Source organism: Fonsecaea erecta (genome assembly GCF_001651985.1).
Source record: "Fonsecaea erecta strain CBS 125763 chromosome Unknown Scaff5, whole genome shotgun sequence".
Classification (NCBI taxonomy): domain Eukaryota; kingdom Fungi; phylum Ascomycota; class Eurotiomycetes; order Chaetothyriales; family Herpotrichiellaceae; genus Fonsecaea; species Fonsecaea erecta.
The window spans coordinates 2,051,530-2,067,316 of NW_017387248.1; the positions used below are offsets into that span (position 1 = coordinate 2,051,530).

The following is a 15,787-nucleotide window of genomic DNA, read 5'->3' on the forward strand; positions in this document are numbered from 1 at the left end:
GTGGATGTGTGCTCCATATTAAATTCAGAGTTCATGGCGGAGGGGGTGTGAGGAATCGAAATCAGCAAGGTTCGATCGATACCGCGGATGGCAATTGTTTGAAGAGTCTTGTGAGGAATTTGTATTGTATCCAAGCAAGACATGAGGTGTCCAGGTCAGAGAAACCGGAGCTCATTCTCCGTCCAAATATGCAGCCCACTGTGTGGCTGTCTTGAAAGGGTTTCGATATAGTAGAGATACTGCGCAGGCGGTATTGATCCTCCGAGAAGGATGAGGAAAAGGACGCATCTTCGGAGGCCATACAGGATCCTTCATTTGGGCGTGCCCAAATGTGTGAGAGGATACACGTGCCAGGAGTAGTCCCGCAAGCTCAGTGCTGATCTTGTAGTCACATTTGTGTCTTTGTCTAGGGTAGCTAGGTAGGATGTTGGATAGGCTTCTGTGCTGAATATGCTGTGTCCTGGACTAATCGCGGACACTTACCTGAGTCCATCTGTGGCGGCAACCAGGGCTGCGGTGTCAAGTTCTTCCGAAGCAATGCCATGGAACGTACAAACTTAAGACAGCCATGTGAGGTGATCATTGTAAGGTGTGGAGGAGGATTATTGCTTGAGGTCTCTGAAAAATAGAGGCGGAGAGGCACAGCCGCAGGTGCATTGATTCACCGTAGTGTACGGCTCTGCATACCACCGCGATACCGCAATGCTCCAGTCGCGACTTTTCATATTTGGCCTCCACAGGCTGTCGCTGGTGCTCGTCGATAGTTGCGCACTGCCTGTTTATGCCCTCAGGAGGAGTCGCGACTTTTCCTTGTTGCTTAGCTCCCTATGACTGTCCCTCAAAATTGCTGAATCCAAGAAAACTCCACCTGTTTGGAGGCCCGGGGCACTCCTGCGACATTCCTTCACCTTTACAACACCAACCCCAAGACGAAGCCTATCGAACACGCATGTCTCATCCCCTCTATCACCCACTGACGCAAGACGGTCGCTATCGGCTGAGCTCCCGCGACTAAGAATGGCGTTTAGTTTTTCGAATGCTGCGTCAGGCGGCTCGGGTGCTGGTTCGCTTGGGGTGACCGTCAAAGACGGAGCAGAACTGCAAGAAATTCAAACAAACGAATTGGGATTCGCCGCGCTTAATGGCGAGTCGAGAGTTCAGCTCCTTCCGACACCATGGCCTGCAGACAATCTCCCTCCTCCCTCATCATCGTTGCTCAGTGTCGCATCAGCCAGAGGCTTGTTAGCTGCCGCAGGACCCGATGCGGTCTACATCACCTCCACGACCAAAGTCCGAGAAGCCTTCCACTCTCCACCACCTGAAAAGAACCAGACACGGCAATTGCAGCCAGAGATCAAGTTGCCATATCCACGAGTCTCCCATGTCGCTTTTTCTTGCGACGAGAGCGTTCTCGTCATCTCTACGATGGGAGGAATTGTAGCCTTCCAGGTGGAAAGTTTGCAGAAAGGCAACCTTACTCCTGCATTGGAGATATCCACCAATAACCAGAACCTCCGAATGATTGTGCCAAATCCGGTCGTCGAATCGGCGGAATTGTTCGCTGTCATCACCGCAAATGGTGATCTGATGCTTCTTGACTTGAAAGCTGGGGGGATCAAGTCTGGCAGCGAAGGCAATGTGCTCAAGGGAGGCGCTAGCTGTCTGTCATGGAGTAATAGAGGCAAACAATTGGTCGCAGGCATGTCGGATGGGACGGCGATCCAGATGAAACCAGATGGCACCGTTGTTGCAAACATTCCCAAGTCAACAAGCATCCCCCAAGACTCGCACGTCTCTGGTATCTCATGGCTCGAGAATGATACTTTCTTCATCATCTATACACCCAACAACACAGACGAGGAGATTCCGCCGTCAGAATACTACATCGTGCAGAGGGTCAAAACAAACTACACATTTCAGAAACTCCCAGAGGTTCTGCCACCGTTTGGTCTGTCGAGACTGCCTACTTTCCACTTCATCTCGAGACTGAGGAACTTTGCGCCCATTCAAGACTTGTTAATAGTGACTGCCACGACTGCTACAGACGTGGGGCTAATTTCGAAGTCGGAGCAGCCTTTGTCACAGGAGGATCCAGTCGTGTCGGCATTTACTTTCACCACAATCGAAGATGATACGAGGCGTGCCCAACTCCCCCTCTCTGCAACCATGGAGGATACCTCTCCAATTGGGATGGTAGTGGACTTGTCGAGCTCGGAAAAGGTCCCGAACCCCATCCCGTCAGACCCGGAAATTGAAGAGACTGCTGGACCTGTACCATGCCTGCTCATATTAAACAATGAAGGCATCCTGGTGGGCTGGTGGGTCATTAATAACGAGTCCGTCCGATCAAAGACTACCTTTTCCGGTTTTGCGTCTGTCCAAGCTGCAAAGGAAGGCTCATCCCCTTCTATTCGGCCCCCGTCACCTGCTCCTGCTGTGGCCGCCGCTCCTGCTACTGGCGGAACACGTGCTGCCAGTGCTCTTGGACAAGGTACAAGCGGAGGCTTCGGTATGCCTTCAGCCCCCTCATCCTTTGGTGTGCCTTCTGCCAAACCATTTGGGACTTCATCCCCGATCACGTCTGATAATAAACCTTCATGGGCCAGCACGGGGTTTAGCTCTGCCCCAGGTGGAGCGTCGACGCCGGCCTTTGGGCCGGCTGCATTCGGTTCAGCCACACCCATGGGAGCGGCGAGTGCTCCTGCATTTGGGTCAGCAAGTGCCTTGGGAAGTCGAGCGTCGGCTTTTGGACAACCCTCGGCCATTGGGGGGACTCCATCATTTGGCCAGACTGCGACCTTTGGCACTGCTTCACCCTCTAGTCTATTTGCGAAACCAGGGGGTGACTCAAACAGCTCGGGCTTTGCCTCGTTCTCGAAGGGAGGAGGCTTTGCTTCTTTTGCCGGTGGCGCCTCTGGACAAGCCAGCCAAAGTCCTTTTGCTGCAGCAAGCGGGACAAGTCCCTTTGCACAAGCATCAGGAAATTTGTTCAGCTCCAACAAATCCCAGGAATCGCCGTTTGCAACCAAGAAAACCAGCGATGCTCCCAGCTCGTTCGGATCAGCAAGTGCTTTCAAATTGCAATCATCGTTCCGAGGGGATGGGACAGCGAAGGATGACCTTCCGCAACCCAAAGAACCTGGCGGTTTTAGTTTTGGTCCCTCATTTAGTGATATGCTCAGCGGCAGTAAGCCCGCACTGTCTCCTACTCACAACAAAGAGGAGGAAATGGACGAGGAAAGCGGCCAGAGCGATGCTGAATCCGACAGAATCGAGGGTACGTCGCCCCAGAGATTCTCCCCACAAACATCAACGAAGCCTCCCCAAACGTTGGTCACACCTCCTTCCACACTCACACAATCAAAAACTACTCCTGTCCCGCCTGTTTCGACCCTATTTGGCCCGCCACAAAATGATACCACAACCCCACTATCTCAGAATACTACCCCGGCATGGTCTTTCAATGCCCTACCCTCCACAACTCCCAAAGAAACCCCGAAGCCTTCCCATATGGCCATGTTTGGCACGAAACCCACAGCTCAAGAAACACCGGCCGCCGTACAGAAGAGCGTTCCAGCGCCGACTTTCGGTTCTGTGGAGCCGCGACCAGAGATTAAAAAGGAACCTGCGGACCAGGACGAATCTGTTGATCTCAAAACTATTCCCGAAGCACCTCTACCTCCTGACACTATTAGCAAACCACGATATGCATCGGGTGAAACTTCCGCCTCATCGAATGATTCGAAGACGCTGCCAGATGACGCGCCTCTGCCGCCAGATTTCCTTCCTGTGCCTCGAGCAGGCCAAGCGGAAGAGGCCAACCCAGAACTACCAGATGATGACGAAGATGAATTCAGCTCTGGTTTCGAGGACGAAGCGGAAGAAAGTGAAGACGAGGTTGAGAGTCCGGAGGAACAAACAGAACGTTTAGAGACATCACCAGAAAGTTCATTCAAGAGTGGCGGTGGGAGTCCCGAAACAAGTCCCACAGGTGGGCTGTTTACAAAAGTTACTTCAGCCTCCATTGCACCCAAGCCTCCCAGACCGCTCTTTGGTGAAGTGGGTGCTGCACCTGTTTTCGCACCACCCAAACCACAAGAAAGTCCACGGTCGCCAAGCCCCGTTAGGCAGGCTTTCTCAATCGATGGTCTTCGAGCAGATGCCTCTAGGTCGGTTAGTGCACCGGCACATCCTCGGTCCATCATTGACCAGCGGAAGGCTGAATACCAGAGATCTGGACTGGCCGCACAGGCAGCTAGGACAAGAGACGAAGAGGCAGCCAAAGAGAAGGCTCGCCGCGAGGCTATTGCGCGGGAAAAGGCGCAAGCTGAAGCTCAAGAGCTGGCACCACTCGAGGATGACGAGGACGAGATACTGCGCCAGGAACTGGAGAGACCTATCACGCCGTCCGAAACATTGGACGATTTCGTCACTTACCAACCCCGGCCCCGCGAAGAGACACATAAGACTGGCATACCAGCACAGATCGAGCGGCTTTACTCGGATATCAATTCGATGGTGTACACCCTGGGAATCAATTGCCGTTCGCTAACGTCATTTCTGCAATACCAGCAACCGGAAGCAACCAATCAGTCGTGGCCTGCCGTGCTCAAATCCGAGACGCCACTTGACGCCCTGAATGACGAGCTTCTGTTGACCGATATTGCGAGGTTGCATGAAGGATATGCTGTGCTTTCAGATATGCTTGCCGACTGCCGTATTGGAGACTACATCGAGAAATCTGAAGAGGCCCAAGCTCTGATGAAGCGAGAGGTGTTCGACTTGAGGAACAAGCTCATGTCTATACGCAAGACCTTGCAGAGTTTGTCAACCACGGACGGCGCAGCGAGCGCACCTCTTTCTGCTGAGCAGACTTCTATCCAGCATGATCTACGGAAGACTTTCACCTGTGTACAGACGCAGATGGTTCAGATTGAAGATGGACTTTCTGTCCTTCGCGCGAAGCTCGCTCAGTTAGCTCCAGCCGATGGCTCAAATCAAGCAACAGGTGCTCTGGGACGAACCTCTTCGCGGAAGAAGCCAACAGTAGAAGCTGTGAAGAAGACTGTGGAAAAGATGATGTCTATGGCGGAACAAAAGAGCGCAGATATCGACGTCCTTGAAGCGCAGCTCAAAAAGATGACTGTGTCCTCGGGAACCTCACTGGTCAGCAATGGCGACATTTCCAGTGGCATTCCAAGCACTCCCCCGCGTATCCGACAGACGAGTGGCGCCGCGACCCCGGGAAGTGCAGGCAGCGTCTACCATACACCAGACTCCAAGTTTGGCGGCAGCACGCGTCAAGCTCGAGGTTTCCGAACGAGCCAAAATGGAGGGTTGACCATGATATCGGCAGAAGACAAGCAACGATGGCAGGCAAAGGCTCGCCGTCGCAAGGATGTTGCCAACCTTTTGAAGGAAGTCTTGGAAGGGAAACAAAAGGGGGTTGCGAAGGTGGCCAAGGGTTGAACGGGACGGGACATTCAGTCCTCATACTTATGTGACACTAGGAGCATCATAGATCTGTGCAATGGGGCATCTTTCCGTCTTGGAAAATGGTACGGGATTACGTCTAGATTCAGCAAGAGCAACATCGCAGCGGCGCAGAGTTGCGAGATTCCAATATGATAGATACCCACTTACGTGCCACTCATTGCGTTGACTTGACTTGAATGTGCGGAGCAGTCACCTGATATCACGTGCGGGAATCGCGATGACCGTTGGTGCCGTGGCTTGGCAACAATCATAATAATGCAATCAAACTTCCCCTCTCGCGCGGTTTGCTGGGGCTTGAGAATTTGTTCGTTTCCTCGTTCCTCAGGACACGCCATCGCCATCGCCCCCATCCCCCTTGTCAAGCTTGCAACCTCTGCATCTTAAGGAGGCGTCGATCGTCCCTGGATCGATTCAACTTCAACCCTCGACCATCTCCTCATCCTCCTTTTAGGCGCTGTCTCTCGTCCTCTTGCTTTTCTTGCGCCGCGGTTCTACGCCTGACGTCCTCTAAAGCCTTTCAGGCTCCTCTCTCCTTGTGCTGCGAAATCTGTCCAAAGTCTCATTACCCGTCACTTCGACTCCAAGCCCTGCACCTTATTCTGTCTTGTCCTTCCTCCCAACGATCTTTGGGCGTCTGAGTTAAGTACAGATTCACCCCTCTGCTAGATACAGGAAGGACAGAGGATCAGGACCATCTTCAAAAGGCGTTGCTTTACTCAAATCCACCTTCACTCACACCTCCTCATCCACCATCACCATCACTGTCTCCTCTACGACTCCTCCGTTGAACATCTCGCACTTCCGCCCTCAGTTTCACCTCTACACACCGCATATCTCTCCAGTTCACAACCAACCCCAGCACGAATCTGAAATCATCCTCTTTCACACGCACAATCTTATATCTGGCGTTTCGCGCTCGCATTCGCAGTTCGATCCTCTCCCCTGCACCAGCAAGTTTTCCTTCGACCGCCCCTTGCTGTACATAAAAAGAGATATCTCTCAGAGAACAATAATAAAAGAAGAAATTTAACCGCACACTATCTCCCTGGGTAACCAATCGAAGGACGCGATATGTCTGCCTCACCCACCTCCCACGCCATGTCTTCAGCAAAACGGCCGTTGGAAGATCCTTCTTCTCCTTCTGCCCCGACTGACTTGCCAGACGCAAAACGCCCAGCGCTAGACAAGGTGGTCAGAGAAGATGCTGCCGCTGAGGGATCTGCCACTCCCAGCAGCGGTCCAGCCGAAGGCCCGAAGCCTGTTGAAAAGCACCCACTGCCAGCACCGGTCACAAATGGATCGACGGAGGGACATGTTGAAGGCACCTCGGGAGCGGACGCGAAAGGAGCGTCAGCTGCTCCATTGCCAGAGACACAGTCGCAGAATGCTGCTTCCCAAAGCGATCGAGCCACGTCTCAGCCTCCTTCTATGACATCGCAAGACGAGACAAACTGGATTCATATTCGTGCAGTCATTTCAAGTGCAGAAGCTGCGACCTGTATCGGTAAAGGTGGCGAGAATGTCACTCAAATCAGAAGACTCTCTGGCGCCAAGTGCACCGTGAGTGATTACTCAAGGGGTGCAGTTGAGCGCATCTTGACTGTTAGTGGTGCTCAAGATGCCGTCGCAAAGGCTTTCGGCTTGATCATTCGCACTTTGAATAACGAGCCCCTCGAAGCTCCGTCAACCGCGCAATCCAAGACCTACCCCCTGCGACTCCTGATCCCGCACATCTTGATTGGCTCCATCATAGGGAAATCCGGCGTGCGCATTCGAGAAATCCAAGAAGCTTCGGGCGCGCGCCTCAACGCTTCAGATTCCTGCCTGCCTCTTTCCACCGAGCGCTCTCTCGTCGTCCTGGGCGTTGCCGATGCGGTCCACATTGCCACGTACTATATTGCCGTTACACTGGTTGAGCAGTTGACAGAACGATTTGGTGGCCCTGCCGCATCTGCTTATGCCACAAGAAGCGGTGGTCCAGCGGGAGTTGTTCCGGGTGGAATGCAAGTTGTGCCATATGTTCCCCAGCCGGCCGGTGGTCAATACGGCCACCCAGACATGTACAAGAGACACAACACGCATCCACCGCAGCGTGTGCCTCCTCAACCCTATGGCGCACCGCAAATGCATGGTGCTGCCCAACAGCCATATCCTCAGTTCGCCCAGCCGTACGCAGCGGCGACGCCACGAACTCCAAGCTATGGGGTCGCCCCACAGCAGCCGGCAGCATATGGCCAAATGCCGCCTCAGCCTGCTGCTCATGGGCAGCCTCCCCAGCCAGCGCACGCGATGCCAGGACAACCAATCACACAACAGATCTTCATCCCTAACGACATGGTCGGTGCGATTATTGGCAAGGGTGGTGCCAAAATCAACGAGATTCGGCATCTCAGTGGGAGCGTCATCAAGATCAACGAACCGCAAGACAACAGCAATGAAAGATTGGTCACCATTACCGGGACGCAAGAATGCAATCAGATGGCATTGTACATGCTTTATTCGAGGCTAGGTGAGTCATGACTGAAACATCAGCTCTATTTCGTACCCAAACTAACCGCGAAAAATAGAGAGCGAGAAACATCGGATCTAGATGACAGTGGAGAGAGACTTGTCCGCTTGGCATAGTGATGGCTCGAATCTTTTGTTCTGCGTCGAGGCCTCTGTTTCTTTCGGGCCATTGGGAGTGGTGAATAATATGAGATCTGCAGCCAGTATTTTTGAGTGGTTCGGGCCGGGGAGATGGGAATGAGGATTCCCCATCCGTGGTATTGCGAGGACCAGACGACCAGATGCAATCTGGTGGCGGGACGATTTTTAAGGCGCCATTAATTTCTTGCAAGCCGGGTGCATATCTTCAAGGCACTGAAAGTGGAAAGATATTTGGCTGCGACAGATGGACCAACTTTCCGTCTCGTTCCTGGCTTGATGAACGTGTATCATCAATATTGAAAAGTTTGTTAGTGAATGTTTTAAGTTCTGTCACAGTCTTGTGACGAGTATTGCTCGAGCCGTCCCATTTGCTGCCCTGTCCTGTCCACCTATAAAGGTGGCATTAAGGCTCCCTAAGGCACCAGGCTGACCTCAGGCCCTTGCCAGGGCATCCAGAAGCCGTCATTGTCGTAAGCTGACCCGGCAAAAACCAACAAGAACAGGTGACTGACTGACTCAATGGGAAATAATATGGATAAGTCGTATTCTGCCGGAGGGCTTGCTTCGTATAAAAGTCTGGGCAGTGTGGCTCTCAGCATCTTGTTGCTGAGACTCATTTCAGCCCGCCTGGAAGTACAGTCATATAAACTGAAACTCCCACCTCCATTTCTTTCATTGAGAGAGGTAGTCAACCGGCCAGCCTTTTGAAAGCATGAAATCTTTATCCTCGTACGCCATGGTGGCTTTCATAGCCATAACGAACCACCTCGTTCCAGCCGTCGCAACGATCTCACTCGGCCACGACGATGTCAACGACTACGCCTGGCTCACGGGGTCCCAGCCGTGCAGCCCCGTCCTGATCTCCACGGTCGGGTCGTCCGAGTGCGGTGTCGAATTTGACATCGCCAGCAGCGGCGATGTATCTACATATCGACTGCAGCAATGTGGAGAGGCCGAGTTCCAGCTCCAGGAACACGCCGGCGGGGATGGGTGGGCGTTCACTGCGTATTGTGAGCCGACCCTGGAAGGGAGTGGCCGCAAGGATTGCACCTCTTCAACTGGCCAGGGAACTGTGCTCGAGGAGTGGAGATGTGGATGAAGCGTGAAAGGTGGACAGTGTGCACGTTGGGGTGGAAGGACGAATGAATAGGGGGTGGGAGCCTCGTCACTTAGCCACGAGGTGGGATGTCACGACTCCATTCGAACGACCACCTTTGCAACCACAGCTGCTTCCTGTGCACTACGTTGAATGGCAGACCATTTTGTTACTGATACGTTTTAGCTTGGTTCGTCTTCAGTCCGAAGACCCGAAAACTGCGATTTCGTCGTGCCTGGTCAAACTTGACGCTAAAATACATACAGCGGGTGCGATGCCAGTGGCAATATGAAAAGGAACACGACAAGCATATCGGCTTTAAATGGGCCGCGCACAGGCTTTCGGCGTGAAAAAGGGAGTTGCAACCGCTAGGATCAGAATCTGAGCACATAGCATATTGACTGGCTGGGACGTCAGCGGCGACAGTTGGAGGGGTACGTTCTTGTGCTGACTATTGCTCTCCTTCGAGTTGAACTCATTTAGCATCGCGAATTTCTCAGAAAACAGTATGGTTCTCACTCCACTAGTATGTTCGTAATGGTTAACCAGCGGCTTAAATTGATCCTGGGTCTTGTTCTCGTCGTCCGAGTCGCCCTCATGAGTTCTGGGTAGATCCAGAACCCTTGCTGATATTCGCTCAACTCGTTCTTAGACCAGTGCAGGTCTCGTCAGCTATTTCTTCAGGATTTAGAGGAAGGCGATTCTCTTTGCCTACCGTCCCTTGTCAACATGATAGTTCGCTGTATGTTTCTTGACATGTGCCAATTTGGGGGGTCTTGCGGATAAATACCTGAGTCAACATAACCCTGTAGCCACGGCGTCATTTTTCTCTGCCGTAGTCAATGCAGTCAACACGATGACTGTTTGACTCCCTGTCGACAGTGTGATGGATGCTGCCCATGTCGCTTTGATACCTCTATGGAAAAAGCAGCGACGTCCTATAGCCAAACACGGTTGGTCAAATTTGAGGTTTGCGGGGAAAAATTCTGTTCAATTGGTGGCGGGGCTGCGGAGGCTTGGCAATCATCAAGGATTCACATTTCTTGCTCTGACGTTTTCCCAGGGAATTGCCATTTCTTCATTGTTTTATATCTTTTTGACGAGTCCAGTATCTAGCCTCTTCCAAGAAAACATGGCTGACTTCAAATTGCACCGGGCGCCTCCTTTCCGGGCGGAGCAAATGGGGTCGCTCCTTCGCCCCCAGAAGCTCCTTGATGTGCGGGCAGCCATCCGGGACAAACACCTTTCACCAGAAGAGGCGGGCCTCCCTGCCATTGAAAAGGAGTCCATTGGCCAGATTGTGAAGACCCAGCTCTCGTTGGGCTTCAAGGCCGTCACCTCGGGCGAATACAACCGCACGCGCTTTTGGGGATTGTTCTGGGATGAATTGGAAGGCACCAAGCGCCTCCAGGATGCTGAAGCGAGCATGTTTCGCCTGTATCACCCCGACGTGGTGTCTTTGATTGAGAAGGATCGAAAAGTCATGCCTGGGGACAGTGTGATTGCCGGTGCCAAAATCAGACATAACGGCACAGAGTCAAATCTACATGAGCTACGCCAAGTCCAGGCTTTTGTTCCAAAGGAAGAGTGGGGCAATATCAAGCTCACCATGATTACACCATCTGTGAGTCCTTCAGCACGTGTCCAGCGACATAGCTCGCTGTAGGGGTGCCACCACTAATCATCCAACCCCGAAGTGGTTCCACATGAGGTACAAGCAAGGACGGGCATATACGCCTGAAGCGTATCAGAACGATGCCGAGTACTTCAAGGACGTCGCGCAGGCCTACTCAAGAGAGCTCGAGGTTCTCTATGAAGCTGGTCTGAGGAATGTCCAATTCGACGACCCGAATTTGGCTTGTAAGTATCTTCTGCGAGTGGCTTATTTCCCAATGTAAAACAACTGATCGCATGTCAATCAAGATTTTTGCTCGAAGCAATTCCGAGATGGCTGGGCACAGGATTCCGACAACATTGGCTCTGTCGATGATCTTCTCGACGCCTACATCAAGCTCTACAACGACTCGATATCCAAGTGCCCATCCGACATGCACACGGGTGTTCATTTGTGCCGCGGAAATTTCATCGGTGGGCGTCATTTCGCAGAAGGCGCGTACGACATCATTGCCAGCAAACTGTTCCAAAATCTCAATGTGAATACCTTCTACTTGGAGTATGACACCGAACGTGCGGGTGGATTTGAACCACTGCGGCACTTGCCGAAGAACAAGAACGTGATCATCGGCTGCATTAGTACGAAGCTGAGGCAGTTGGAAGATAAGGAAGAAATGAAACGGAGGATTTATAAGGCGGCCGAATTTGTGGCCGAGGGATCGAACCAGTCGAGGGAAGAAGCACTCAAGCGAATCGGAATTTCTCCTCAGTGCGGGTTCAGCACCCACGAGAGTGGATATCCCCTGAGCCAAGAGGACCAGGAGAAGAAGCTGAAGTTGATCAGGCAGATCGCAGATGAGATCTGGGGAGAGCCGTAAAAGATATGATCTTGCTTCTCTTGAGTGCGGATGAAGGTGGTGGGTTTTTCTTGTTATATTTACATACCTGTGGGCTGACGGGAGCATTTTGTTGTCACCAGAGCATTTCAACATTCTGGGTTAGACAAAAAGGTCCAGCATGTTCAACACGGATAAACCAAAAGGGAAGAGCACGGAGATTACAAATGCGAGTCTGGATGCAGAGTACCTCGCATATCTGAGTTTTAACGGTTGCTATAGCAAGGCTGACTGGATGCTGCCAAGCGGAGAGTTGGCGCCCACCTGATCGCTCCATGGCTCCTCGCTCCGTCATTGCACCGAGACGGCGGTCCGGTTCCGCCTGATCGGCTTCGAACGGTCTTGGGGGTTTAGCCCAAGGCCCACCTTCTCCGTTTCCATGCCCCGATTGCCCATACCCCCACAAACTCCGGAGGCCCCCCAGGTTCATGGAGCCCAATAGCAAGCTGTGTCGGGGAATGTCTGCCAGGGACCTGACTCGTCCGGCCAAGACGCCGTCCCCTCTACCATCCCATTTCTCCAGCTGCGGTAGTTAGTGATCAATGTCTCGTGGCGGCTTACCTGCTGTAGCCTCTGCCCCAGTTGACTCCTGCTACTTTCAATCCTAAAGGTAGAAAGCTCATGGGTTCTTGGCCTCGCTTTGCGTTCAACCGAGTTTGATGCATGGCTTCTGTTTTCCTCCACACCGTCGGCGAATGGGGGTGGAATGATAGACAGATTCCGTCGGTGTGGGAGCCGACGGCAATTGATCCATCCAGACGGTGGAAATGCTGATCATCTCTAAATGCCGTGGGTTGTCCATATCGACCCTTTGCTCTTCGCTTGCTTGGCCTTCAAATCCTACCTCCCTATTCTCTCGTCCTGGGGCATCACCGTTTCGTTGACTGAATTCTCTATTGTGGCCCAAAATGCCGGGATCAATGTGGTACACGCTTGGGATTTCGTCCTTTGCGGCGATTGGCACATTTGTGTTTGTATGTGGCTTCGGCTCCTTGATTGCGAGCGATCGATGCTGACTGTAAGGGCGACTAGGGCTTTGACACTGGGATTGCTACGACAAGTGAGTAGAAATGAAGAGACATTACACAAAGGTGCTAACACAATGCTGCCAGCAATCGCACACCAAAGCTGGATCGACTATATGAACAGCCCGTCGAAGGGATTGACCGGTGCTGTAAGATACGCTTCAAAAAATCCTCTTGCTGCAACGCCGTTCCTAAATCTGTGACAGGTTGTTTCTGTATACATCGCCGGTGAGGCAGGCGGAGCTCTGACGCAGACCTTCATCGGCGACGCACTCGGTCGAATCCGCTTCTTGCAGTTGATGTCCGTGATCGTCACTATCGGCACCGTTATCCAGACTGCTTCCCAAAACATTGGCATGTTCCTGGCTGGTCGTGTGCTGGCTGGATATGCTGTGGGGTAGGTATCAAGAAACAACAGTGACAGAACCAAAAGCTGACACGGAATAGAGGGATGGTTGCAACGGTTCCGATATACCTGTCTGAAATCGCTGCTCCCAACGTCCGTGGCCTCATCGGAGGTATCTCAGGATGTGGCATCTCCCTTGGCACGATGGCCTCCAACTGGGTCGGATTTGCATGCAGCTATGCTCCATACGGCCCCGTTCAATGGCGGCTCCCGCTGGGAATTCAGATCCCTTTCGGTATTCTATTGTTCATCGGTCTCTCCACCTTCATGCCCAATTCGCCTCGTCAACTGATCCGGAGTGGCAAGATCGAGGAAGCACGTCGCGAATTTATGAGGATCAGGAAAGATCTCACGAACCACGAGGTGCATGAGGAATTCGTCCTCATGCGGCGCCAGATTGAGTTTGAACAACAGAGAGAGATCAAGAGTTTGCGCGAAGTGTTTAAGTTGTTCCGGCACAGAGCATTCACGTATGTTGGGCCCTTCTCATCCTCTAGTGCTAGTGCACCGAGAACGAAACTGACCGGCCTCATATAGATCAATCGCAGTGCAGACCATGACTAGCCTTACTGGGGTCAACGTCATTCAGGTACGTCCTTCCTTCCTGCATCCGCACGACAAGGCTGTACCGCAAATCGCCATTGTTCTAACCATTTTGCCTGCATGTAGTACTATCAAAGTAGGGCTATTCTTGCTTCTATTTCCCGTTGCTGCTGTCTTCTTTCAAGAAGCACCGGAGAGTATCAAGCAATTGAGCTTGCTAACACGCCGGTCTACCAGCAATCCTATTCAAATCTCTCGGAATCAACAGCCACATGATCCTGGCACTGGCATCTATATATGGCACACTTGCGTTCAGCTCAAATGTGCTGACCACGGTCTTTATGAACGACCAATGGGGCCGACGAAAGTATGTTTCAGCTTAGGCTTTGATCTCCGTACATTTACCCAAGTCCTGGTGTCTGGTCTTGAGCCATACACCTCCTCCATTATGCTCTCCCGCAGAGCACCACCTGTCTTCAGCAATGATTATCTTCTCAACCTTTCATTTGCTTTATATGCTTCTTCTGTTGTCGGTTTGAAAGGTGCTAATTTGTTCTTCTTGCACAGGATGATCCTCGCCGGGCTTTCGGGCATTGTATTGATCGAGATATACGCCGCCGTCATGCAGCGCGAATTCCAGAATACAGACAACAAGGTCGGCAAGGGTTTCGCTGTGCTGGGTATCTACTTGTTTGTGGTGACATATTGTGAGTCACTATCTCAACACCCATTTTGTTTCCCTGTCATCTCCTACGCTCTTCCTCGATTCCGACGCCTTTCTAACGTCAATAACACACGCAGACGGCTTCTTAAACAGTGTCACCTGGCTTTACGGATCTGAGGTACTTCCTGTTGCTCTACGGTCGAAGGTGATGGGTCTAGCGGCGGCATCGCATTTTATCGTCAACGTGGGAAGTAAGTACGAATTTCTGCCATTATTCCAGCATATAAGTCATTTACCTTGTCTGAAAATATTATTTCTTGCACTGCTTGTTCAGAAGCATCAAGATATGAGAAAAAGGGGTTTGGGTGACCCGGCAGATGGCAAATAGACCCCCTGCCCGCCCATAGCGGAGGCTGGCGAATTTTGTATACATGAGCAAACGGTTTGAACGCAACAGCTAACCGCGGTCTGTTTAACACTCTACAGTCACCGAGGCCGGACCATCGGCATTCGCAACTATCAAAGAAGTGAGTGAACCGTCTGTTCTGTTGAGGAACTGAAGCCCCTTTACCCGCACGCTCTTTTCTCCCGAAGTACCTTCTTTTTGGACACGAAACTAATGTCATCTATTTTGCTGGAGCCAGAACTACTACTACGTCTTTGTCGGGTGCTCGTTTTTCTTCCTGATCGTGGCATACTTTTACTTCCCGTAAGTCTTCAACACAGGCCCACTTCCCTCCAAGAAGGCAACTCGGGGTCCCAGATTGGCCTGTTGTCCGTCCATCTGCCGACGCATCCTGCTAACCAGGCCGTCATGCTACCAGAGAAACGAAGAAGAAGACTCTCGAAGAGATTGCTGCCGCATTCGGTGACAAGGTCGTCTTGCTGACCGAGAACGATCTCGCGATTGAGAATGCGGTTTTGGAGGACAAGGGTGGTGCCGTGCAGGTCGAGAGCACCTCGGCAGCGCCGTCCAAGGTCTAATGGCACTCTTGCTACGTCCCGAGAAGAGAAGCAGATGTTGTTTCGAAGGAGGGGAGTATTGATAGTCAGGATTTAAGATGTGGCGCAGATGATCAGTCACGTGCTCAATTTGGGGTGTGTGCCGGAAGAGCCAGCACTAAGTCGAGAAGAATAGGGATGCTTGAACAGTCAGTGTTAAGAGGACACCTGATTAAACATGTTCTTTATGCTCTCAACCAGTCGTCGATCCCGTTATTCACTCAATACTCGCAGCAGTACTCTGAGTATCAGCAGCACCAAATGCGGCTAGTGAACTTCCCGTTCGGATAGGTGTCCCACTCATTAATCTAATTCGGGCTAGTATACTACTACCAGGCAAACTCTCGATTCTCATCGCTCCCATGACGCCCTTCTTCTACATGGCCATCAGCGTTG

At 52.1% G+C, this 15,787-nt stretch overlaps 5 protein-coding genes across 5 annotated transcripts; all 5 read left to right on the forward strand.

Moving 5' to 3' along the window:
- Positions 1 to 1,017: 1,017 nt before the first annotated feature.
- AYL99_06803 (hypothetical protein) lies at positions 1,018 to 5,469 on the forward strand (the record flags this gene model as incomplete). The annotated part of the gene is made up of 1 exon (XM_018838312.1): positions 1,018 to 5,469. The coding sequence occupies one exon, from the start codon at positions 1,018 to 1,020 to the stop codon at positions 5,467 to 5,469; it is 4,452 nt and encodes a 1,483-aa protein (XP_018692872.1).
- A 1,125-nt stretch (positions 5,470 to 6,594) lies between these two features.
- On the forward strand, positions 6,595 to 8,086 carry AYL99_06804 (hypothetical protein; the record flags this gene model as incomplete). The annotated part of the gene is made up of 2 exons (XM_018838313.1): positions 6,595 to 8,005; positions 8,064 to 8,086. The coding sequence occupies 2 exons, from the start codon at positions 6,595 to 6,597 to the stop codon at positions 8,084 to 8,086; spliced, it is 1,434 nt and encodes a 477-aa protein (XP_018692873.1).
- A 795-nt stretch (positions 8,087 to 8,881) lies between these two features.
- Positions 8,882 to 9,244, forward strand: AYL99_06805 (hypothetical protein; the record flags this gene model as incomplete). The annotated part of the gene is made up of 1 exon (XM_018838314.1): positions 8,882 to 9,244. The coding sequence occupies one exon, from the start codon at positions 8,882 to 8,884 to the stop codon at positions 9,242 to 9,244; it is 363 nt and encodes a 120-aa protein (XP_018692874.1).
- Positions 9,245 to 10,373: 1,129 nt separating this feature from the next.
- Positions 10,374 to 11,733, forward strand: AYL99_06806 (hypothetical protein; the record flags this gene model as incomplete). Its single annotated transcript, XM_018838315.1, has 3 exons — positions 10,374 to 10,865; positions 10,939 to 11,101; positions 11,165 to 11,733. 3 exons carry the CDS (start codon positions 10,374 to 10,376, stop codon positions 11,731 to 11,733), a joined length of 1,224 nt encoding a protein of 407 aa, XP_018692875.1.
- A 926-nt stretch (positions 11,734 to 12,659) lies between these two features.
- AYL99_06807 (hypothetical protein) lies at positions 12,660 to 15,373 on the forward strand (the record flags this gene model as incomplete). The annotated part of the gene is made up of 13 exons (XM_018838316.1): positions 12,660 to 12,725; positions 12,784 to 12,811; positions 12,864 to 12,925; positions 12,983 to 13,173; positions 13,224 to 13,652; positions 13,720 to 13,771; positions 13,852 to 13,861; positions 13,963 to 14,092; positions 14,293 to 14,432; positions 14,527 to 14,640; positions 14,876 to 14,916; positions 15,034 to 15,098; positions 15,214 to 15,373. 13 exons carry the CDS (start codon positions 12,660 to 12,662, stop codon positions 15,371 to 15,373), a joined length of 1,488 nt encoding a protein of 495 aa, XP_018692876.1.
- Positions 15,374 to 15,787: the final 414 nt, after the last annotated feature.